General features: G+C 54.9%; 1 protein-coding gene across 3 annotated transcripts; it reads left to right on the top strand.

Annotated features, from left to right (window-relative positions):
• Positions 1–894: 894 nt before the first annotated feature.
• Positions 895–24,566, top strand: LOC140108556 (TBC1 domain family member 20-like). 3 transcript variants are annotated; one of them, XM_072131819.1, is made up of 8 exons: positions 897–1,075; positions 10,424–10,522; positions 20,054–20,134; positions 23,176–23,362; positions 23,438–23,539; positions 23,648–23,789; positions 23,864–24,048; positions 24,125–24,566. In XM_072131819.1, exons 1-8 carry the CDS (start codon positions 967–969, stop codon positions 24,354–24,356), a joined length of 1,137 nt encoding a protein of 378 aa, XP_071987920.1. In that variant the 5' UTR covers positions 897–966; the 3' UTR covers positions 24,357–24,566. The 3 variants fall into 3 exon arrangements, with proteins under 3 accessions (XP_071987918.1, XP_071987920.1, XP_071987919.1); XM_072131818.1 differs by having other exon boundaries at positions 901–1,075; positions 10,424–10,612; XM_072131817.1 differs by having other exon boundaries at positions 895–1,075; positions 10,424–10,612; positions 23,438–23,789.
• Positions 24,567–24,792: the final 226 nt, after the last annotated feature.

The raw sequence follows: 24,792 nt of genomic DNA, 5'->3' as shown, positions 1-24,792 counted from the left end.
GGGGAGCTCCTGGGGTCAGGGATGATGGGAGTGATGGGGAGCTCCTGGGGTCAGTGATGATGGGAGTGATGGTGAGCTCCTGAGGTCTGGGATGATGGGAGTGATGGGGAAGCTCCTGGGCTCAGGGATGATGGGAGTGATGGGGAGCTCCTGGGCTCAGGGATGATGGGAGTGATGGGGAGCTCCTGGGGTCAGGGATGATGGGAGTGATGGGGAGCTCCTGGGGTCAGGATGATGGGAGTGATGGTGAGCTCCTGGGGTCTGGGATGATGGGAGTGATGGGGAGCTCCTGGGGTCAGGGATGATGGGAGTAATGGTGAGCTCCTGGGGTCGGGGATAATGGGAATGATACATTCTGTGTGATAGGAGATTAGATTGTCAGCTCCTGGGGTGACGGCAGTGCCGGGTGTGTACCGTAGCTCCGCCTCCTCTCGGGTCTTCTCGGGCTCCGCTTCCCCCGGGCTCTGGGCCGCGCTGTGGAGCCTCTGCACCGGCTTCTTCCTCCGGGTCGCTGCTCCCGCAGTCTCCGCCATCGGCCGCCGCTTCTTCTCCCTATCACCCGTGGATCACTCGGGTCTCGGTTGCGGGGCCGTCAGGTCCGGTCACACAGTGTCCCGCCCAGTCATTCAATCCTCCAATCATACGTTAATCAGCAATTCAGACCACGCCTCTTGTCCAATCACGATTTTCAGATGAATGAAAAACCCGCCCCCTGCTCGGGAAAACTTTCCATTGACTAGAGGAGGAGCCAAATAAACTTCTGGCCACGCCCACGCATGGACGGCACACGCCTACGGCGCACTTCCCGCTTTCCTTTCCAACTTAAAGCCCCGCCTACATTTTAGGACACGCCCGCTCCTGGATTAGCCAATGACATGCGTGACCCATCCCAATGCCTGATGGGAAATGTAGTGATAGCCATGTGCGGCATGGCGTAGGGTAAATGGGCGGGGTTTGCATGACGTAATGGTCGCTGTTTGGATGGAAAGTTCAGGCGGAAGTTGTTGGCGAAAAAGCAAAGAAGCAGCGATGACCGGAGCGGAGAAGAGGAGGAGGACACCGGGAGCCGGGGGAGGTGAGGAGCGGCCGCCCGACCCGACCCGACCCGACCCGACCCGACCCGACCCGACTACAGCACCAGGGGGACACACAGGACATGGCAGCTCGCTGTGTATGGGGGGTGTAGTCACAGAGGGGTCAGAGCGCCCATGCTGACCCCTGACCTCTGCCGGCTATGATAGAAAGGTGTCAGGACACACAGGACATGGCAGCTCACTGTGTATGGGGGTGTAGTCACAGAGGGGTCAGAGCGCCCATGCTGACCCCTGACCACTGCTGGCTATGATAGAAAGGTGTCAGGACACACAGGACATGGCAGCTCGCTGTGTATGGGGGATGTAGTCACAGAGGGGTCAGAGCACCCATGCTGACCCCTGACCACTGCTGGCTATGATAGAAAGGTGTCAGGACACACAGGACATGGCAGCTCGCTGTGTATGGGGGGTGTAGTCACAGAGAGGTCAGAGCGCCCATGCTGACCCCTGACCACTGCTGGCTATGATAGAAAGGTGTCAGGACACACAGGACATGGCAGCTCGCTGTGTATGGGGGTGTAGTCACAGAGGGGTCAGAGCACCCATGCTGACCCCTGACTACTGCTGGCTATGATAGAAAGGTGTCAGGACACAGGACATGGCAGCTCGCTGTGTATGGAGGGTGTAGTCACAGAGAGGTCAGAGCACCCATGCTGACCCCTGCTGGCTATGATAGAAAGGTGTCAGGACACAGAACATGGCAGCTCGCTGTGTATGGGGGGTGTAGTCACAGAGAGGTCAGAGCGCCCATGCTGACCCCTGACCACTGCTGGCTATGATAGAAAGGTGTCAGGACACACAGGACATGGCAGCTCGCTGTGTATGGGGGGTGTAGTCACAGAGGGGTCAGAGCGCCCATGCTGACCCCTGACCACTGCTGGCTATGATAGAAAGGTGTCAGGACACACAGGACATGGCAGCTCGCTGTGTATGGGGGATGTAGTCACAGAGGGGTCAGAGCGCCCATGCTGACCCCTGACCACTGCTGGCTATGATAGAAAGGTGTCAGGACACACAGGACATGGCAGCTCGCTGTGTATGGGGGGTGTAGTCACAGAGAGGTCAGAGCCCCCATGCTGACCCCTGACCACTGCTGGCTATGATAGAAAGGTGTCAGGACACACAGGACATGGCAGCTCGCTGTGTATGGGGGTGTAGTCACAGAGGGGTCAGAGCGCCCATGCTGACCCCTGACCACTGCTGGCTATGATAGAAAGGTGTCAGGACACACAGGACATGGCAGCTCGCTGTGTATGGGGGGTGTAGTCACAGAGGGGTCAGAGCGCCCATGCTGACCCCTGACCACTGCTGGCTATGATAGAAAGGTGTCAGGACACACAGGACATGGCAGCTCGCTGTGTATGGGGGTGTAGTCACAGAGGGGTCAGAGCGCCCATGCTGACCCCTGACCACTGCTGGCTATGATAGAAAGGTGTCAGGACACACAGGACATGGCAGCTCGCTGTGTATGGGGGGTGTAGTCACAGAGAGGTCAGAGCGCCCATGCTGACCCCTGACCACTGCTGGCTATGATAGAAAGGTGTCAGGACACACAGGACATGGCAGCTCGCTGTGTATGGGGGTGTAGTCACAGAGGGGTCAGAGCACCCATGCTGACCCCTGACTACTGCTGGCTATGATAGAAAGGTGTCAGGACACAGGACATGGCAGCTCGCTGTGTATGGAGGGTGTAGTCACAGAGAGGTCAGAGCACCCATGCTGACCCCTGCTGGCTATGATAGAAAGGTGTCAGGACACAGAACATGGCAGCTCGCTGTGTATGGGGGGTGTAGTCACAGAGAGGTCAGAGCGCCCATGCTGACCCCTGACCACTGCTGGCTATGATAGAAAGGTGTCAGGACACACAGGACATGGCAGCTCGCTGTGTATGGGGGGTGTAGTCACAGAGGGGTCAGAGCGCCCATGCTGACCCCTGACCACTGCTGGCTATGATAGAAAGGTGTCAGGACACACAGGACATGGCAGCTCGCTGTGTATGGGGGATGTAGTCACAGAGGGGTCAGAGCGCCCATGCTGACCCCTGACCACTGCTGGCTATGATAGAAAGGTGTCAGGACACACAGGACATGGCAGCTCGCTGTGTATGGGGGGTGTAGTCACAGAGAGGTCAGAGCCCCCATGCTGACCCCTGACCACTGCTGGCTATGATAGAAAGGTGTCAGGACACACAGGACATGGCAGCTCGCTGTGTATGGGGGTGTAGTCACAGAGGGGTCAGAGCGCCCATGCTGACCCCTGACCACTGCTGGCTATGATAGAAAGGTGTCAGGACACACAGGACATGGCAGCTCGCTGTGTATGGGGGGTGTAGTCACAGAGGGGTCAGAGCGCCCATGCTGACCCCTGACCACTGCTGGCTATGATAGAAAGGTGTCAGGACACACAGGACATGGCAGCTCGCTGTGTATGGGGGTGTAGTCACAGAGGGGTCAGAGCGCCCATGCTGACCCCTGACCACTGCTGGCTATGATAGAAAGGTGTCAGGACACATAGGACATGGCAGCTCGCTGTGTATGGGAGGTGTAGTCACAGAGAGGTCAGAGCGCCCATGCTGACCCCTGACCACTGCTGGCTATGATAGAAAGGTGTCAGGACACACAGGACATGGCAGCTCGCTGTGTATGGGGGTGTAGTCACAGAGAGGTCAGAGCACCCATGCTGACCCCTGACCACTGCTGGCTATGATAGAAAGGTGTCAGGACACACAGGACATGGCAGCTCGCTGTGTATGGGGGGTGTAGTCACAGAGGGGTCAGAGCGCCCATGCTGACCCCTGACCACTGCTGGCTATGATAGAAAGGTGTCAGGACACACAGGACATGGCAGCTCGCTGTGTATGGGGGGTGTAGTCACAGAGGGGTCAGAGCGCCCATGCTGACCACTGCTGGCTATGATAGAAAGGTGTCAGGACACAGGACATGGCAGCTCGCTGTGTATGGGGGGTGTAGTCACAGAGAGGTCAGAGCGCCCATGCTGACCCCTGACCACTGCTGGCTATGATAGAAAGGTGTCAGGACACACAGGACATGGCAGCTCGCTGTGTATGGAGGGTGTAGTCACAGAGGGGTCAGATCACCCATGCTGACCCCTGACCACTGCTGGCTATGATAGAAAGGTGTCAGGACACACAGGACATGGCAGCTCGCTGTGTATGGGGGGCGGTAGTCACAGAGGGGTCAGAACACCCATGCTGACCCCTGACCACTGCTGGCTATGATAGAAAGGTGTCAGGACACAGGACATGACAGCTCGCTGTGTATGGGGGGTGTAGTCACAGAGGGGTCAGAGCACCCATGCTGACCCCTGACCACTGCTGGCTATGATAGAAAGGTGTCAGGACACACAGGACATGGCAGCTCGCTGTGTATGGGGGTGTAGTCACAGAGAGGTCAGAGCGCCCATGCTGACCCCTGACCACTGCTGGCTATGATAGAAAGGTGTCAGGACACACAGGACATGGCAGCTCGCTGTGTATGGGGGGGTGTAGTCACAGAGGGGTCAGAGCGCCCATGCTGACCACTGCTGGCTATGATAGAAAGGTGTCAGGACACACAGGACATGGCAGCTCGCTGTGTATGGGGGGCGGTAGTCACAGAGGGGTCAGAACACCCATGCTGACCCCTGACCACTGCTGGCTATGATAGAAAGGTGTCAGGACACAGGACATGACAGCTCGCTGTGTATGGGGGGTGTAGTCACAGAGGGGTCAGAGCACCCATGCTGACCCCTGACCACTGCTGGCTATGATAGAAAGGTGTCAGGACACACAGGACATGGCAGCTCGCTGTGTATGGGGGTGTAGTCACAGAGGGGTCAGAGCGCCCATGCTGACCCCGGACCACTGCTGGCTATGATAGAAAGGTGTCAGGACACAGGACATGGCAGCTCGCTGTGTATGGGGGGGTGTAGTCACAGAGGGGTCAGAGCGCCCATGCTGACCACTGCTGGCTATGATAGAAAGGTGTCAGGACACACAGGACATGGCAGCTCGCTGTGTATGGGTGTGTAGTCACAGAGGGGTCAGAGCGCCCATGCTGACCACTGCTGGCTATGATAGAAAGGTGTCAGGACACACAGGACATGGCAGCTCGCTGTGTATGGGGGGTGTAGTCACAGAGAGGTCAGAGCACCCATGCTGACCCCTGCTGGCTATGATAGAAAGGTGTCAGGACACAGGACATGGCAGCTCGCTGTGTATGGGGGGTGTAGTCACAGAGGGGTCAGAGCGCCCATGCTGACCCCTGACCACTGCTGGCTATGATAGAAAGGTGTCAGGACACAGGACATGGCAGCTCGCTGTGTATGGGGGGTGTAGTCACAGAGAGGTCAGAGCGCCCATGCTGACCCCTGACCACTGCTGGCTATGATAGAAAGGTGTCAGGACACACAGGACATGGCAGCTCGCTGTGTATGGGGGGGTGTAGTCACAGAGGGGTCAGAGCGCCCATGCTGACCACTGCTGGCTATGATAGAAAGGTGTCAGGACACACAGGACATGGCAGCTCGCTGTGTATGGGTGTGTAGTCACAGAGGGGTCAGAGCGCCCATGCTGACCACTGCTGGCTATGATAGAAAGGTGTCAGGACACACAGGACATGGCAGCTCGCTGTGTATGGGGGGTGTAGTCACAGAGAGGTCAGAGCACCCATGCTGACCCCTGCTGGCTATGATAGAAAGGTGTCAGGACACACAGGACATGGCAGCTCGCTGTGTATGGGGGGTGTAGTCACAGAGGGGTCAGAGCGCCCATGCTGACCCCTGACCACTGCTGGCTATGATAGAAAGGTGTCAGGACACAGGACATGGCAGCTCGCTGTGTATGGGGGGTGTAGTCACAGAGAGGTCAGAGCGCCCATGCTGACCCCTGACCACTGCTGGCTATGATAGAAAGGTGTCAGGACACACAGGGCATGGCAGCTCGCTGTGTATGGGGGTGTAGTCACAGAGGGGTCAGAGCACCCATGCTGACCCCTGACCACTGCTGGCTATGATAGAAAGGTGTCAGGACACAGGACATGGCAGCTCGCTGTGTATGGGGGGTGTAGTCACAGAGGGGTGAGAGCTCCCATGCTGACCCCTGACCACTGCTGGCTATGATAGAAAGGTGTCAGGACACAGGACATGGCAGCTCGCTGTGTATGGGGGGTGTAGTCACAGAGGGGTCAGAGCGCCCATGCTGACCCCTGACCACTGCTGGCTATGATAGAAAGGTGTCAGGACACAGGACATGGCAGATCGCTGTGTATGGGGGTGTAGTCACAGAGGGGGCAGAGCACCCATGCTGACCCCTGACCACTGCTGGCTATGATAGAAAGGTGTCAGGACACACAGGACATGGCAGCTCGCTGTGTATGGGGGGGTGTAGTCACAGAGAGGTCAGAGCACCCATGCTGACCCCTGACCACTGCTGGCTATGATAGAAAGGTGTCAGGACACAGGACATGGCAGCTCGCTGTGTATGGGGGGTGTAGTCACAGAGAGGTCAGAGCGCCCATGCTGACCCCTGACCACTGCTGGCTATGATAGAAAGGTGTCAGGACACAGGACATGGCAGCTCCCTGTGTATGGGGGGTGTAGTCACACAGGGGTCAGAGCGCCCATGCTGACCCCTGACCACTGCTGGCTATGATAGAAAGGTGTCAGGACACACAGGTCATGGCAGCTCCCTGTGTATGGGGGGGTGTAGTCACAGAGGGGTCAGAGCACCCATGCTGACCCCTGACCACTGCTGGCTATGATAGAAAGGTGTCAGGACACACAGGACATGGCAGCTCGCTGTGTATGGGGGGTGTAGTCACAGAGGGGTCAGAGCACCCATGCTGACCCCTGACCACTGCCGGCTATGATAGAAAGGTGTCAGGACACAGGACATGGCAGCTCGCTGTGTATGGGGGTGTAGTCACAGAGGGGTCAGAGCGCCCATGCTGACCCCTGACCACTCCTGGCTATGATAGAAAGGTGTCAGGTCACACAGGATATGGCAGGTCGCTGTGTATGGGGGTGTAGTCACAGAAGGGTCAGAGCGCCCATGCTGACCCCTGACCACTGCTGGCTATGATAGAAAGGTGTCAGGACACAGGACATGGCAGCTCGCTGTGTATGGGGGAGTGTAGTCACAGAGAGGTCAGAGCGCCCATGCTGACCCCTGACCACTGCTGGCTATGATAGAAAGGTGTCAGGACACACAGGACATGGCAGCTCGCTGTGTATGGGGGGTGTAGTCACAGAGGGGTCAGAGCGCCCATGCTGACCCCTGACCACTGCTGGCTATGATAGAAAGGTGTCAGGACACACAGGACATGGCAGCTCGCTGTGTATGGGGGTGTAGTCACAGAGGGGTCAGAGCACCCATGCTGACCCCTGACCACTGCTGGCTATGATAGAAAGGTGTCAGGATACACAGGACATGGCAGCTCGCTGTGTATGGGGGTGTAGTCACAGAGGGGTCAGAGCGCCCATGCTGACCCCTGACCACTGCTGGCTATGATAGAAAGGTGTCAGGACACAGGACATGGCAGCTCGCTGTGTATGGTGGGTGTAGTCACAGAGGGGTCAGAGCGCCCATGCTGACCCCTGACCACTGCTGGCTATGATAGAAAGGTGTCAGGACACACAGGACATGGCAGCTCGCTGTGTATCGGGGGTGTAGTCACAGAGGGGTCAGAACACCCATGCTGACCCCTGACCACTGCTGGCTATGATAGAAAGGTGTCAGGACACAGGACATGGCAGCTCGCTGTGTATGGGGGGTGTAGTCACAGAGGGGTGAGAGCTCCCATGCTGACCCCTGACCACTGCTGGCTATGATAGAAAGGTGTCAGGACACAGGACATGGCAGCTCGCTGTGTATGGGGGGTGTAGTCACAGAGGGGTCAGAGCGCCCATGCTGACCCCTGACCACTGCTGGCTATGATAGAAAGGTGTCAGGACACAGGACATGGCAGATCGCTGTGTATGGGGGTGTAGTCACAGAGGGGTCAGAGCACCCATGCTGACCACTGCTGGCTATGATAGAAAGGTGTCAGGACACAGGACATGGCAGCTCGCTGTGTATGGGGGGATGTAGTCACAGAGGGGTCAGAGCACCCATGCTGACCCCTGACCACTGCTGGCTATGATAGAAAGGTGTCAGGACACACAGGACATGGCAGCTCGCTGTGTATGGGGGGGTGTAGTCACAGAGAGGTCAGAGCACCCATGCTGACCCCTGACCACTGCTGGCTATGATAGAAAGGTGTCAGGACACAGGACATGGCAGCTCGCTGTGTATGGGGGGTGTAGTCACAGAGAGGTCAGAGCGCCCATGCTGACCCCTGACCACTGCTGGCTATGATAGAAAGGTGTCAGGACACAGGACATGGCAGCTCCCTGTGTATGGGGGGTGTAGTCACAGAGGGGTCAGAGCGCCCATGCTGACCCCTGACCACTGCTGGCTATGATAGAAAGGTGTCAGGACACACAGGTCATGGCAGCTCCCTGTGTATGGGGGGGTGTAGTCACAGAGGGGTCAGAGCACCCATGCTGACCCCTGACCACTGCTGGCTATGATAGAAAGGTGTCAGGACACACAGGACATGGCAGCTCGCTGTGTATGGGGGGTGTAGTCACAGAGGGGTCAGAGCACCCATGCTGACCCCTGACCACTGCTGGCTATGATAGAAAGGTGTCAGGACACAGGACATGGCAGCTCGCTGTGTATGGGGGGTGTAGACACAGAGGGGTCAGAGCGCCCATGCTGACCCCTGACCACTGCTGGCTATGATAGAAAGGTGTCAGGACACACAGGACATGGCAGCTCACTGTGTATGGGGGTGTAGTCACAGAGAGGTCAGAGCGCCCATGCTGACCCCTGACCACTGCTGGCTATGATAGAAAGGTGTCAGGACACACAGGACATGGCAGCTCGCTGTGTATGGGGGGTGTAGTCACAGAGGGGTCAGAGCACCCATGCTGACCCCTGACCACTGCTGGCTATGATAGAAAGGTGTCAGGATACACAGGACATGGCAGCTCGCTGTGTATGGGGGATGTAGTCACAGAGGGGTCAGAGCACACATGCTGACCCCTGACCACTGCTGGCTATGATAGAAAGGTGTCAGGACACAGGACATGGCAGCTCGCTGTGTATGGTGGGTGTAGTCACAGAGGGGTCAGAGCGCCCATGCTGACCCCTGACCACTGCTGGCTATGATAGAAAGGTGTCAGGACACACAGGACATGGCAGCTCGCTGTGTATGGGGGGTGTAGTCACAGAGGGGTCAGAGCACCCATGCTGACCCCTGACCACTGCTGGCTATGATAGAAAGGTGTCAGGACACACAGGACATGGCAGCTCGCTGTGTATGGGGGGTGTAGTCACAGAGAGGTCAGAGCGCCCATGCTGACCCCTGACCACTGCTGGCTATGATAGAAAGGTGTCAGGACACACAGGACATGGCAGCTCGCTGTGTATGGGGGGTGTAGTCACAGAGAGGTCAGAGCGCCCATGCTGACCCCTGACCACTGCTGGCTATGATAGAAAGGTGTCAGGACACAGGACATGGCAGCTCGCTGTGTATGGGGGGTGTAGTCACAGAGGGGTCAGAGCACCCATGCTGACCCCTGACCACTGCTGGCTATGATAGAAAGGTGTCAGGACACACAGGACATGGCAGCTCGCTGTGTATGGGGGGTGTAGTCACAGAGAGGTCAGAGCACCCATGCTGACCCCTGACCACTGCTGGCTATGATAGAAAGGTGTCAGGACACACAGGACATGGCAGCTCGCTGTGTATGGGGGGTGTAGTCACAGAGGGGTCAGAGCGCCCATGCTGACCCCTGACCACTGCTGGCTATGATAGTAAGGTGTCAGGATACACAGGACATGGCAGCACGCTGTGTATGGAGGGTGTAGTCACAGAGGGGTCAGAGCGCCCATGCTGACCCCTGACCACTGCTGGCTATGATAGAAAGGTGTCAGGACACACAGGACATGGCAGCTCGCTGTGTATGGGGGATGTAGTCACAGAGGGGTCAGAGCTCCCATGCTGACCCCTGACCACTGCTGGCTATGATAGAAAGGTGTCAGGATACACAGGACATGGCAGCTCGCTGTGTATGGGGGGTGTAGTCACAGAGGGGTCAGAGTCTCTGGATGTTGCTGTGATGGTATTTGTTCGGACCCCCTCCCTCATGGTGTATTCCGGGGTCTTGTCCTCTGTGTGATGTCCCTATGGTGTCGGGGATGGAGGGGGCTGCTCGGTCTGGGGTCTTCCTGTCCTGGTCGCTCGGTTTGTGTATAATGGAGCTGTTTGTCTTTCCCCTCACAGCGCGCAGTTTGTCTTGGCGGAAGCAGAAGTCCCTCCAGATTCATGAAGCTTTGACCCATGACCCCGTGGATGTGGAGACCCTCAGGGACGCGGCACTCGGTGAGGGTGGGCTTCTCACTCCGGAGATCAGACGTCGAGTGTGGCCGAAACTGCTCAGTATCAACGTGTTCTGTCTGCCCCCAAAACCAGGTAGTGCCCCTGCCCAGAGGCGGGATGGACCCGCTGTAATCATCACGTCTCCCGCTTCTGGGTTTTCTGCAGTCCTGATGGAATGAATGTCCTTGTAGAGGGGGGGACGCTCCACACCCACCCCCAAGGGCCTGTACACACGGTGTCTATACAGTCACACACACTGCAGCCGGATCACGGCCCCTATACAAGTGTATGGCAGAGCTCAGCGCTCCGTGCCTTCCAGTTCTGTCATTGCAGGATCTTCATTATTTTTGTAATATTTACCTATAATTGGTTTTGCCTCTTTCCCATTATTTTGGCGTTCTCGGTGCGCATGTATTACCGCCTGACAAGCGTCTGAGGTTTCTTTACGTTGCCTCCATTTGGCGCCGCTCTTCAGCATGCAGACCACCGGCCGGCGAGCGTAGCCCCTGTGACTTCAGCAGGTGTAGAGGTGCGATCACGTGATTACAGCAAGGATAAGTGGCAGGAAGAAGTAGTGATGGGGCAGAGTGTAGTGGGCATGCTCTGTGTCCTGTACATGGAGGGGAGCTGTGACATCACACATAGACCTCTATAGGAGGGTGTAGTGGGCATGCTCTGTGTCCTGTACAGGGAGGGGAGCTGTGACATCACACATAGACCTCTATAGGAGAGTGTAGTGGGCATGCTCTGTGTCCTGTACATGGAGGGGAGCTGTGACATCACACATAGACCTCTATAGGAGAGTGTAGTGGGCATGCTCTGTGTCCTGTACAGGGAGGGGAGCTGTGACATCACACATAGACCTCTATAGGAGAGTGTAGTGGGCATGCTCTGTGTCCTGTACATGGAGGGGAGCTGTGACATCACACATAGGCCTCTATAGGAGAGTGTAGTGGGCATGCTCTGTGTCCTGTACATGGAGGGGAGCTGTGACATCACACATAGACCTCTATAGGAGAGTATAGTGGGCATGCTCTGTGACATGTACATGGAGGGGAGCTGTGACATCACACATAGACCTCTATAGGAGAGTGTAGTGGGCATGCTCTGTGTCCTGTACATGGAGGGGAGATGTGACATCACACATAGACCTCTATAGGAGAGTGTAGTGGGCATGCTCTGTGTCCTGTACATGGAGGGGAGATGTGACATCACACATAGACCTCTATAGGAGAGTGTAGTGGGCATGCTCTGTGTCCTGTACAGGGAGGGGAGCTGTGACATCACACATAGACCTCTATAGGAGAGTGTAGTGGGCATGCTCTGTGTCCTGTACATGGAGGGGAGCTGTGACATCACACATAGGCCTCTATAGGAGAGTGTAGTGGGCATGCTCTGTGTCCTGTACATGGAGGGGAGCTGTGACATCACACATAGACCTCTATAGGAGAGTGTAGTGGGCATGCTCTGTGTCCTGTACATGGAGGAGAGCTGTGACATCGCACATAGACCTCTATGGGAGAGTGTAGTGGGCATGCTCTGTCCTGTACATGGAGGGGAGCTGTGACATCACACATAGACCTCTATAGGAGAGTGTAGTGGGCATGCTCTGTGACATGTACATGGAGGGGAGCTGTGACATCACACATAGACCTCTATAGGAGAGTGTAGTGAGCATGCTCTGTGTCCTGTACAGGGAGGGGAGCTGTGACATCACACATAGACCTCTATAGGAGAGTGTAGTGGGCATGCTCTGTGTCCTGTACATGGAGGGGAGCTGTGACATCACACATAGACCTCTATAGGAGAGTGTAGTGGGCATGCTCTGTGTCCTGTACATGGAGGGGAGATGTGACATCACACATAGACCTCTATAGGAGAGTGTAGTGGGCATGCTCTGTGTCCTGTACATGGAGGGGAGATGTGACATCACACATAGACCTCTATAGGAGAGTGTAGTGGGCATGCTCTGTGTCCTGTACAGGGAGGGGAGCTGTGACATCACACATAGACCTCTATAGGAGAGTGTAGTGGGCATGCTCTGTGTCCTGTACATGGAGGGGAGCTGTGACATCACACATAGGCCTCTATAGGAGAGTGTAGTGGGCATGCTCTGTGTCCTGTACATGGAGGGGAGCTGTGACCTCGCACATAGACCTCTATAGGAGAGTGTAGTGGGCATGCTCTGTCCTGTACATGGAGGGGAGCTGTGACATCACACATAGACCTCTATAGGAGAGTGTAGTGGGCATGCTCTGTGTCCTGTACATGGAGGGGAGCTGTGGCATCACACATAGACCTCTATAGGAGAGTGTAGTGGGCATGCTCTGTGTCCTGTACATGGAGGGGAGATGTGACATCACACATAGACCTCTATAGGAGAGTGTAGTGGGCATGCTCTGTGTCCTGTACAGGGAGGGGAGCTGTGACATCACACATAGACCTCTATAGGAGAGTGTAGTGGGCATGCTCTGTCCTGTACATGGAGGGGAGCTGTGACATCACACATAGACCTCTATAGGAGAGTGTAGTGGGCATGCTCTGTGACATGTACATGGAGGGGAGCTGTGACATCACACATAGACCTCTATAGGAGAGTGTAGTGGGCATGCTCTGTGTCCTGTACATGGAGGGGAGCTGTGACATCACACATAGACCTCTATAGGAGAGTGTAGTGGGCATGCTCTGTGACATGTACATGGAGGGGAGCTGTGACATCACACATAGACCTCTATAGGAGAGTGTAGTGGGCATGCTCTGTGACATGTACATGGAGGGGAGCTGTGACCTCGCACATAGACCTCTATAGGAGAGTGTAGTGGGCATGCTCTGTGACATGTACATGGAGGGGAGCTGTGACATCACACATAGACCTCTATAGGAGAGTGTAGTGGGCATGCTCTGTGTCCTGTACATGGAGGGGAGCTGTGACATCACACATAGACCTCTATAGGAGAGTGTAGTGGGCATGCTCTGTGACATGTACATGGAGGGGAGCTGTGACATCACACATAGACCTCTATAGGAGAGTGTAGTGGGCATGCTCTGTCCTGTACATGGAGGGGAGCTGTGACATCACACATAGGCCTCTATAGGAGAGTGTAGTGGGCATGCTCTGTGTCCTGTACATGGAGGGGAGCTGTGACATCACACATAGACCTCTATAGGAGAGTGTAGTGGGCATGCTCTGTGACATGTACATGGAGGGGAGCTGTGACCTCGCACATAGACCTCTATAGGAGAGTGTAGTGGGCATGCTCTGTGTCCTGTACATGGAGGGGAGCTGTGACATCACACATAGACCTCTATAGGAGAGTGTAGTGGGCATGCTCTGTGTCCTGTACATGGAGGGGAGCTGTGACATCACACATAGACCTCTATAGGAGAGTGTAGTGGGCATGCTCTGTGACATGTACATGGAGGGGAGCTGTGACATCACACATAGACCTCTATAGGAGAGTGTAGTGGGCATGCTCTGTCCTGTACATGGAGGGGAGCTGTGACATCACACATAGGCCTCTATAGGAGAGTGTAGTGGGCATGCTCTGTGTCCTGTACATGGAGGGGAGCTGTGACATCACACATAGACCTCTATAGGAGAGTGTAGTGGGCATGCTCTGTGACATGTACATGGAGGGGAGCTGTGACCTCGCACATAGACCTCTATAGGAGAGTGTAGTGGGCATGCTCTGTGTCCTGTACATGGAGGGGAGCTGTGACATCACACATAGACCTCTATAGGAGAGTGTAGTGGGCATGCTCTGTGTCCTGTACATGGAGGGGAGCTGTGACATCACACATAGACCTCTATAGGAGAGTGTAGTGGGCATGCTCTGTGTCCTGTACATGGAGGGGAGCTGTGACCTCGCACATAGACCTCTATGGGAGAGTGTAGTGGGCATGCTCTGTGTCCTGTACATGGAGGGGAGCTGTGACATCACACATAGACCTCTATAGGAGAGTGTAGTGGGCATGCTCTGTGTCCTGTACAGGGAGGGGAGCTGTGACATCACACATAGACCTCTATAGGAGAGTGTAGTGGGCATGCTCTGTGTCCTGTACAGGGAGGGGAGCTGTGACATCACACATAGACCTCTATAGGAGAGTGTAGTGGGCATGCTCTGTGTCCTGTACATGGAGGGGAGCTGTGACCTCGCACATAGACCTCTATGGGAGGGTGTAGTGGGCATGCTCTGTGTCCTGTACAGGGAGGGGAGCTGTGACATCACACATAGACCTCTATAGGAGAGTGTAGTGGGCATGCTCTGTGTCCTGTACATGGAGGGGAGCTGTGACATCACACATAGACCTCTATAGGAGAGTGTAGTGTGCATGCTCTGTGTCCTGTACAGGGAGGGGAGCTGTGACATCGCACATAGACCTCTATAGGAGAGTGTAGTGGGCATGCTCTGTGTCCTGTACATGGAGGGGAGCTGTGACATCACACATAGACCTCTATAGGAGAGTGTAGTGGGCATGCTCTGTGTCCTGTACATGGAGGGGAGCTGTGACATCACACATAGACCTCTATAGGAGAGTGTAGTGGGCATGCTCTGTGACATGTACATGGAGGGGAGCTGTGACATCACACATAGACCTCTATAGGAGAGTGTAGTGGGCATGCTCTGTGTCCTGTACATGGAGGGGAGCTGTGACATCACACATAGACCTCTATAGGAGGGTGTAGTGGGCATGCTCTGTGTCCTGTACAGGGAGGGGAGCTGTGACATCACACATAGACCTCTATAGGAGAGTGTAGTGGGCATGCTCTGTGTCCTGTACATGGAGGGGAGCTGTGACATCACACATAGACCTCTATAGGAGAGTGTAGTGGGCATGCTCTGTGTCCTGTACATGGAGGGGAGCTGTGACATCACACATAGACCTCTATAGGAGAGTGTAGTGGGCATGCTCTGTGTCCTGTACATGGAGGGGAGATGTGACATCACACATAGACCTCTATAGGAGAGTGTAGTGGGCATGCTCTGTGTCCTGTACATGGAGGGGAGATGTGACATCACACATAGACCTCTATAGGAGAGTGTAGTGGGCATGCTCTGTGTCCTGTACAGGGAGGGGAGCTGTGACATCACACATAGACCTCTATAGGAGAGTGTAGTGGGCATGCTCTGTGTCCTGTACATGGAGGGGAGCTGTGACATCACACATAGACCTCTATAGGAGAGTGTAGTGGGCATGCTCTGTGACATGTACATGGAGGGGAGCTGTGACATCACACATAGACCTCTATAGGAGAGTGTAGTGGGCATGCTCTGTGTCCTGTACATGGAGGGGAGCTGTGACATCACACATAGACCTCTATAGGAGGGTGTAGTGGGCATGCTCTGTGTCCTGTACAGGGAGGGGAGCTGTGACCTCGCACATAGACCTCTATAGCAGAGTGTAGTGGGCATGCTCTGTGTCCTGTACATGGAGGGGAGCTGTGACATCACACATAGACCTCTATAGGAGAGTGTAGTGGGCATGCTCTGTGTCCTGTACAGGGAGGGGAGCTGTGACGTCACACATAGGCCTCTATGGGAGAGTGTAGTGGGCATGCTCTGTGTCCTGTACATGGAGGGGAGCTGTGACATCACACATAGACCTCTATAGGAGAGTGTAGTGGGCATGCTCTGTGTCCTGTACATGGAGGGGAGCTGTGACCTCGCACATAGGCCTCTATAGGAGAGTGTAGTGGGCATGCTCTGTGTCCTGTACATGGAGGGGAGCTGTGACATCACACATAGACCTTTATAGGAGAGTGTAGTGGGCATGCTCTGTGTCCTGTACAGGAAGGGGGAGCTGTGACATCACACATAGACCTCTATAGGAGGGTGTAGTGGGCATGCTCTGTGTCCTGTACATGGAGGGGAGATGTGACATCACACATAGACCTCTATAGGAGGGTGTAGTGGGCATGCTCTGTGTCCTGTACATGGAGGGGAGCTGTGACATCACACATAGGCCTCTATAGGAGAGTGTAGTGGGCATGCTCTGTGTCCTGTACATGGAGGGGAGCTGTGACATCACACATAGACCTCTATGGGAGAGTGTAGTGGGCATGCTCTGTGTCCTGTACATGGAGGGGAGCTGTGACATCACACATAGACCTTTATAGGAGAGTGTAGTGGGCATGCTCTGTGACCTGTACAGGAAGGGGGAGCTGTGACATCACACATAGACCTCTATAGGAGAGTGTAGTGGGCATGCTCTGTGTCCTGTACATGGAGGGGAGATGTGACATCACACATAGACCTTTATAGGAGTGTGTAGTGGGCATGCTCTGTGTCCTGTACAGGGAGGGGAGCTGTGACATCACACATAGGCCTCTATAGGAGAGTGTAGTGGGCATGCTCTGTGTCCTGTACAGGGAGGGGAGCTGTGACATCGCACATAGACCTCTATAGGAGAGTGTAGTGGGCATGCTCTGTGTCCTGTACATGGAGGGGAGCTGTGACATCACACATAGACCTCTATAGGAGAGTGTAGTGGGCATGCTCTGTGTCCTGTACAGGGAGGGGAGCTGTGACCTCACACATAGACCTCTATAGGAGAGTGTAGTGGGCATGCTCTGTGCCCTGTACATGGAGGGGAGCTGTGACATCGCACATAGACCTCTATAGGAGAGTGTAGTGGGCATGCTCTGTGTCCTGTACATGGAGGAGAGCTGTGACATCGCACATAGACCTCTATGGGAGAGTGTAGTGGGCATGCTCTGTGTCCTGTACAGGGAGGGGAGCTGTGACATCGCACATAGACCTCTATAGGAGAGTGTAGTGGGCATGCTCTGTCCTGTACATGGAGGAGAGCTGTGACATCGCACATAGACCTCTATGGGAGAGTGTAGTGGGCATGCTCTGTGACATGTACATGGAGGGGAGCTGTGACATCACACATAGACCTCTATAGAAGAGTGTAGTGGGCATGCTCTGTGTCCTGTACATGGAGGGGAGCTGTGACATCACACATAGACCTCTATAGGAGAGTGTAGTGGGCATGCTCTGTGCCCTGTACATGGAGTGGAGCTGTGACATCACACATAGACCTCTATAGGAGAGTGTAGTGGGCATGCTCTGTGACCTGTACATGGAGGGGAGCTGTGACATCACACATAAACCTCTATAGGAGAGTGTAGTGGGCATGCTCTGTGTCCTGTACATGGAGGGGAGCTGTGACATCGCACATAGACCTTTATAGGAGAGTGTAGTGGGCATGCTCTGTGTCCTGTACATGGAGGGGAGCTGTGACATCGCACATAGACCTCTATAGGAGAGTGTAGTGGGCATGCTCTGTCCTGTACATGGAGGAGAGCTGTGACATCGCACATAGACCTCTATGGGAGAGTGTAGTGGGCATGCTCTGTGACATGTACATGGAGGGGAGCTGTGACATCACACATAGACCTCTATAGGAGAGTGTAGTGGGCATGCTCTGTGTCCTGTACATGGAGGGGAGCTGTGACATCACACATAGACCTCTATAGGAGAGTGTAGTGGGCATGCTCTGTGTCCTGTACATGGAGGGGAGCTGTGACATCACACATAGACCTCTATAGGAGAGTGTAGTGGGCATGCTCTGTGTCCTGTACATGGAGGGGAGCTGTGACATCACACATAGACCTCTATAGGAGAGTGTAGTGGGCATGCTCTGTGTCCTGTACATGGAGGGGAGATGTGACATCACACATAGACCTCTATAGGAGAGTGTAGTGGGCATGCTCTGTGCCCTGTACATGGAGTGGAGCTGTGACATCACACATAGACCTCTATAGGAGAGTGTAGTGGGCATGCTCTGTGACCTGTACATGGAGGGGAGCTGTGACATCACACATAAACCTCTATAGGAGAGTGTAGTGGGCATGCTCTGTCCTGTACATGGAGGGGAGCTGTGACATCGCACATAGACCTTTATAGGAGAGTGTAGTGGGCATGCTCTGTGTCCTGTACATGGAGGGGAGCTGTGACATCACACATAGACCTCTATAGGAGAGTGTAGTGGGCATGCTCTGTGACATGTACATGGAGGGGAGCTGTGACATCACACATAGACCTCTATAGGAGAGTGTAGTGGGCATGCTCTGTGTCCTGTACATGGAGGGGAGCTGTGACATCACACATAGACCTCTATAGGAGAGTGTAGTGGGCATGCTCTGTGTCCTGTACATGGAGGGGAGATGTGACATCACACATAGACCTCTATAGGAGAGTGTAGTGGGCATGCTCTGTGTCCTGTACATGGAGGAGAGCTGTGACATCGCACATAGACCTCTATGGGAGAGTGTAGTGGGCATGCTCTGTGTCCTGTACATGGAGGAGAGCTGTGACATCGCACATAGACCTCTATGGGAGGGTGTAGTGGGCATGCTCTGTGTCCTGTACAGGGAGGGGAGCTGTGACATCACACATAGACCTCTATGGGAGAGTGTAGTGGGCATGCTCTGTGACATGTACATGGAGGGGAGCTGTGACATCACACATAGACCTCTATAGGAGAGTGTAGTGGGCATGCTCTGTCCTGTACATGGAGGAGAGCTGTGACATCGCACATAGACCTTTATAGGAGAGTGTAGTGGGCATGCTCTGTGTCCTGTACATGGAGAACTGTGACCTCGCACATAGACCTCTATAGGAGAGTGTAGTGGGCATGCTCTGTGACATGTACATGGAGGGGAGCTGTGACATCACACATAGACCTCTATAGGAGAGTGTAGTGGGCATGCTCTGTGACATGTACATGGAGGGGAGCTGTGACATCACACATAGACCTCTATAGGAGAGTGTAGTGGGCATGCTCTGTGACATGTACATGGAGGGGAGCTGTGACATCACACATAGACCTCTATAGGAGAGTGTAGTGGGCATGCTCTGTCCTGTACATGGAGGGGAGCTGTGACATCACACATAGGCCTCTATAGGAGAGTGTAGTGGGCATGCTCTGTGTCCTGTACAGGGAGGGGAGCTGTGACATCACACATAGACCTCTATAGGAGAGTGTAGTGGGCATGCTCTGTGTCCTGTACAGGGAGGGGAGCTGTGACATCACACATAGACCCCTATAGGAGAGTGTAGTGGGCATGCTCTGTCCTGTACATGGAGGGGAGCTGTGACATCACACATAGACCTCTATAGGAGAGTGTAGTGGGCATGCTCTGTGACATGTACATGGAGGGGAGCTATGACATCACACATAGACCTCTATAGGAGAGTGTAGTGGGCATGCTCTGTGACATGTACATGGAGGGGAGCTATGACATCACACATAGGCCTCTATAGGAGAGTGTAGTGGGCATGCTCTGTGTCCTGTACATGGAGGGGAGCTGTGACATCACACATAGATCTTTATAGGAAAGTGTAGTGGGCATGCTCTGTGTCCTGTACAGGGAGGGGAGCTGTGACATTACACATAGACCTCTATAGGAGAGTGTAGTGGGCATGCTCTGTGACCTGTACAGGGAGGGGATGTTGGTGACACTGGATTGGTTTGTAGTGGTCGGTTGGGAGCAGGTGAATTATACATATGGTTTTCTGTGTCCAGGTCCCGCCTTACGTGCTGGTCACTGCGATTACAACCAGGTGCTTATGGATGTTAGACGTTCACTCAAGAGATTCCCAAAAGGTAGGTGCAGCGGGTCATAATTGTGGGTTTTTGAAGGATTTGTTAGGTAATGCAGGTGGAGGGAGGTCTGTCGTGGATGTGTAGGGCCAATATGTTTGCGTGACGCTGGATGTCATGGATGTGTAGGGTCACTGGTTGGATGGAGGGCTGTCATGGGTGTGTAGGGTCAATGGTTGGATGGAGGGCTGTCATGGGTGTGTAGGGTCACTGGTTGGATGGAGGGTTCTCATGGATGTGTAGGGTCACTGGTTGGATGGAGGGCTGTCATGGGTGTGTAGGGTCACTGGTTGGATGAAGGGCTGTCATGGGTGTGTAGGGTCACTGGTTGGATGGAGGGCTGTCATGGGTGTGTAGGGTCACTGATTGGATGGAGGGCTGTCATGGATGTGTAGGGTCACTGGTTGGATGGAGGGCTGTCATGGATGTGTTGGGTCACTGATTGGATGGAGGGCTGTCATGGATGTGTTGGGTCACTGATTGGATGGAGGGATGACATGGATGTGTAGGGTCATCCAGGTGGTTGGATGGAGGGCTGTCATGGATGTGTTGGGTCATCCAGGTGGTTGGATGGAGGGCTGTCATGGGTGTGTAAGGTCAATGATTGGATGGAGGGCTGTCATGGGTGTGTAGGGTCATCCAGGTGGTTGGATGGAGGGCTGTCATGGATTTGTAGGGTCACTGATTGGATGGAGGGCTGTCATGGATGTGTAGGGTCACTGGGTGGATGGAGGGCTGTCATGGATGTGTAGGGTCACTGGTTGGATGGAGAGCTGTCATGGATGTGTAGGGTCACTGGTTGGATGGAGGGCTGTCATGGATGTGTAGGGTCACTGGTTGGATGGAGGGCTGTCATGGATGTGTAGGGTCACTGGTTGGATGGAGGGCTGTCATGGATGTGTAGGGTCACTGGTTGGATGGAGGGCTGTCATGGATGTGTAGGGTCACTGGTTGGATGGAGGGCTGTCATGGATGTGTAGGGTCACTGGTTGGATGGAGGGCTGTCATGGATGTGTAGGGTCACTATTTGGATGGAGGGTTCTCATGGATGTGTAGGGTCACTATTTGGATGGAGGGTTCTCATGGATGTGTAGGGTCACTATTTGGATGGAGGGTTCTCATGGATATGTAGGGTCACTGATTGGATGGAGGGCTGTCATGAGTGTGTAGGGTCATCCAGGTGGTTGGATGGAGAGCTGTCATGGGTGTGTAGGGTCATCCAGGTGGTTGGATGGAGGGCTGTCATGGGTGTGTAGGGTCACTGATTGGATGGAGGGCTGTCATGGGTGTGTAGGGTCATCCAGGTGGTTGGATGGAGGGCTGTCATGGATTTGTAGGGTCACTGATTGGATGGAGGGCTGTCATGGATGTGTAGGGTCACTGGGTGGATGGAGGGCTGTCATGGATGTGTAGGGTCACTGGGTGGATGGAGGGCTGTCATGGATGTGTAGGGTCACTGGTTGGATGGAGGGCTGTCATGGATGTGTAGGGTCACTGGTTGGATGGAGGGCTGTCATGGATGTGTAGGGTCACTGGTTGGATGGAGGGCTGTCATGGATGTGTAGGGTCACTATTTGGATGGAGGGTTCTCATGGATGTGTAGGGTCACTATTTGGATGGAGGGTTCTCATGGATGTGTAGGGTCACTATTTGGATGGAGGGCTGTCATGGGTGTGTAGGGTCATCCAGGTGGTTGGATGGAGGGCTGTCATGGGTGTGTAGGGTCATCCAGGTGGTTGGATGGAGGGCTGTCATGGGTGTGTAGGGTCATCCAGGTGGTTGGATGGAGGGCTGTCATGGGTGTGTAGGGTCATCCAGGTGGTTGGATGGAGGGCTGTCATGGGTGTGTAGGGTCATCCAGGTGGTTGGATGGAGGGCTGTCATGGATGTGTAGGGTCATCCAGGTGGTTGGATGGAGGGCTGTCATGCATGTGTAGGGTCACTGGTTGGATGGAGGACTGTCATGGGTGTGTAGGGTCACTGGTTGGATGGAGGGCTGTCATGGATGTGTAGGGTCATCCAGGTGGTTGGATGGAGGGCTGTCATGGATGTGTAGGGTCACTGGTTGGATGGAGGGCTGTCATGGATGTGTAGGGTCACTGGTTGGATGGAGGGCTGTCATGGATGTGTAGGGTCATCCAGGTGGTTGGATGGAGGGCTGTCATGGATGTGTAGGGTCACTGGTTGGATGGAGGGCTGTCATGGATGTGTAGGGTCACTGGGTGGATGGAGGGCTGTCATGGATGTGTAGGGTCACTGGTTGGATGGAGGGCTGTCATGGATGTGTAGGGTCACTGGTTGGATGGAGGGCTGTCATGGATGTGTAGGGTCACTGGTTGGATGGAGGGCTGTCATGGATGTGTAGGGTCACTGGTTGGATGGAGGGCTGTCATGGATGTGTAGGGTCACTGGTTGGATGGAGGGCTGTCATGGATGTGTAGGGTCACTGGTTGGATGGAGGGCTGTCATGGGTGTGTAGGGTCATCCAGGTGGTTGGATGGAGGGCTGTCATGGGTGTGTAGGGTCATCCAGGTGGTTGGATGGAGGGCTGTCATGGGTGTGTAGGGTCATCCAGGTGGTTGGATGGAGGGCTGTCATGGGTGTGTAGGGTCATCCAGGTGGTTGGATGGAGGGCTGTCATGGGTGTGTAGGGTCATCCAGGTGGTTGGATGGAGGGCTGTCATGGGTGTGTAGGGTCACTGGTTGGATGGAGGGCTGTCATGGGTGTGTAGGGTCATCCAGGTGGTTGGATGGAGAGCTGTCATGGGTGTGTAGGGTCATCCAGGTGGTTGGATGGAGGGCTGTCATGGGTGTGTAGGGTCACTGGTTGGATGGAGGGCTGTCATGGATGTGTAGGGTCATCCAGGTGGTTGGATGGAGGGCTGTCATGGATGTGTAGGGTCATCCAGGTGGTTGGATGGAGGGCTGTCATGGGTGTGTAGGGTCACTGGTAGGGTCATTCAGGTGGTTGGAGGTCTGTCATCGATCGGCCATCCAGGTGGAGTAAATGTTTTCTGATGTCTCGCGTTCTGATCTCCCTTTAGGAATGACAGATGTGGAGCGGTCTGTGTTACAGGAGCAGCTGATAGATATGATCCTATACGTCCTCCACACACACCCAGAGCTGCATTATTATCAAGGCTTCCATGATGTGGCCGTCACGTTGCTGCTGACTGTTGGCCTCCGCTTAGGTACGGCCATGCTGCAGACCCTCTCCACACATCATCTCCGGTATGTGTCTTCTGACTATGGCCCCTGTGTTTCCTGTAGTTGGAATATCTCCGGACTGTCTCTTCTCTACGGCAGAGATTTCATGGACCCCACGATGGAGCGGACCCGCAGCGTGCTGAGTTATCTGATGCCCCTGATCCAGAGTGAATGTCCAGCCCTTCACGACTTCCTGCTCAGGTGTGCGGTTCAGATGGGGCTAGGTGCTCAGGAGTTTGGGGCGCTAGATGGAGGTGGGTATAAGATTGACCTTGCCCGGTCACTGACCACCACCGCCGTCGTCTGCAGGTCGGAGGTCGGCTGTATCTTTGCTCTCAGCTGGTTGATCACCTGGTACGGACATGTCCTCAGTGACTTCCACCAAGTCCTTCGCTTATATGACTTCTTCCTGGCGTCGCACCCCTTGATGCCGGTGTATTGTGCTGCACAAGTACGTTGGGGGTCACTGAGGGTTTATGGGGGGGTGCAGCCTGCAGATCGCATGATACGTGTCTGTATTCACAGATGGTGCTGATGCGGGAGCGTGAGGTCCTACAGTGTGACTGTGACATGGCCAGCGTCCATCAGCTCCTGTCCAGGATCCCCTCTAATTTCCCGTACGAGACCCTGATCACCCGCACTCACAGCTTCTTCCAGAGACGCCCCCCATCACAGCTGGAGCGGCAGACGTCTCTGCAGCGGCTGAAGAGGTAGGAGGAGGGAGGGAAGCGCCACAGCCGTGTGTGTACGGTTATTGCAGGTTCACCCCGTGCTCTTCTCTTTCAGTATCTCTGCGGCGTCTTTCCGCTCCCTGCAGATCTCCAGCGCACAACAGCGCCCGGACTCTGTCCTTCGTCAGCAGGTCGCTCCTCCATCCGATGTTCTGCCGGCCCGCTCTCCCAACACCCTGGTGAAGCTTGCAGTATGGGGCATCTCTGCCTCGCTAGGGGCTGCAGCTCTGGCCGTGACTCAGACTGCACTGGAGTGGGGCCCGGATCTGCTGCTGGGACTATTCTGAGGCTCCGGGACCATTAGTGGTGACATTTCAGGAGCCGGAAGGCAATAAGGAGGCCGCCAGGGTCCGAGAGGAGGGGATACGCAGGGCCTGGTCAGTGACGCCCTGGGCTGTGGTCAGCTGCTATTGTACATAGTGGTCCAGTCTGGAGCAGAACATGGACAGATTATAATATTTATTTATTCATTACATCAGTGATAATTCTGGATGATACCCTGGTCTCGGTGACAATATGTTGTGCTAATGCTACATATTTTTGCTATGATTGTGTGTGTTATAGTGTCAAAGTTGTGGATGAAGATCTATCACGGATGTCTAGGGTTATTTTGGAGTTCTGTCACGGATGTCTAGGGTGGCGCTGGTGGGTGGAGGTCCGTCGTGGACGGCTAGGGTGGCGCTGGTGCGTGGAGGTCCGTCGTGGACGGCTAGGGTGGCGCTG

Source organism: Engystomops pustulosus, unplaced genomic scaffold (assembly GCF_040894005.1).
Source record: "Engystomops pustulosus unplaced genomic scaffold, aEngPut4.maternal MAT_SCAFFOLD_146, whole genome shotgun sequence".
NCBI lineage: Eukaryota > Metazoa > Chordata > Amphibia > Anura > Leptodactylidae > Engystomops > Engystomops pustulosus.
This window is presented reverse-complemented; position numbering and strand designations above follow the sequence as displayed.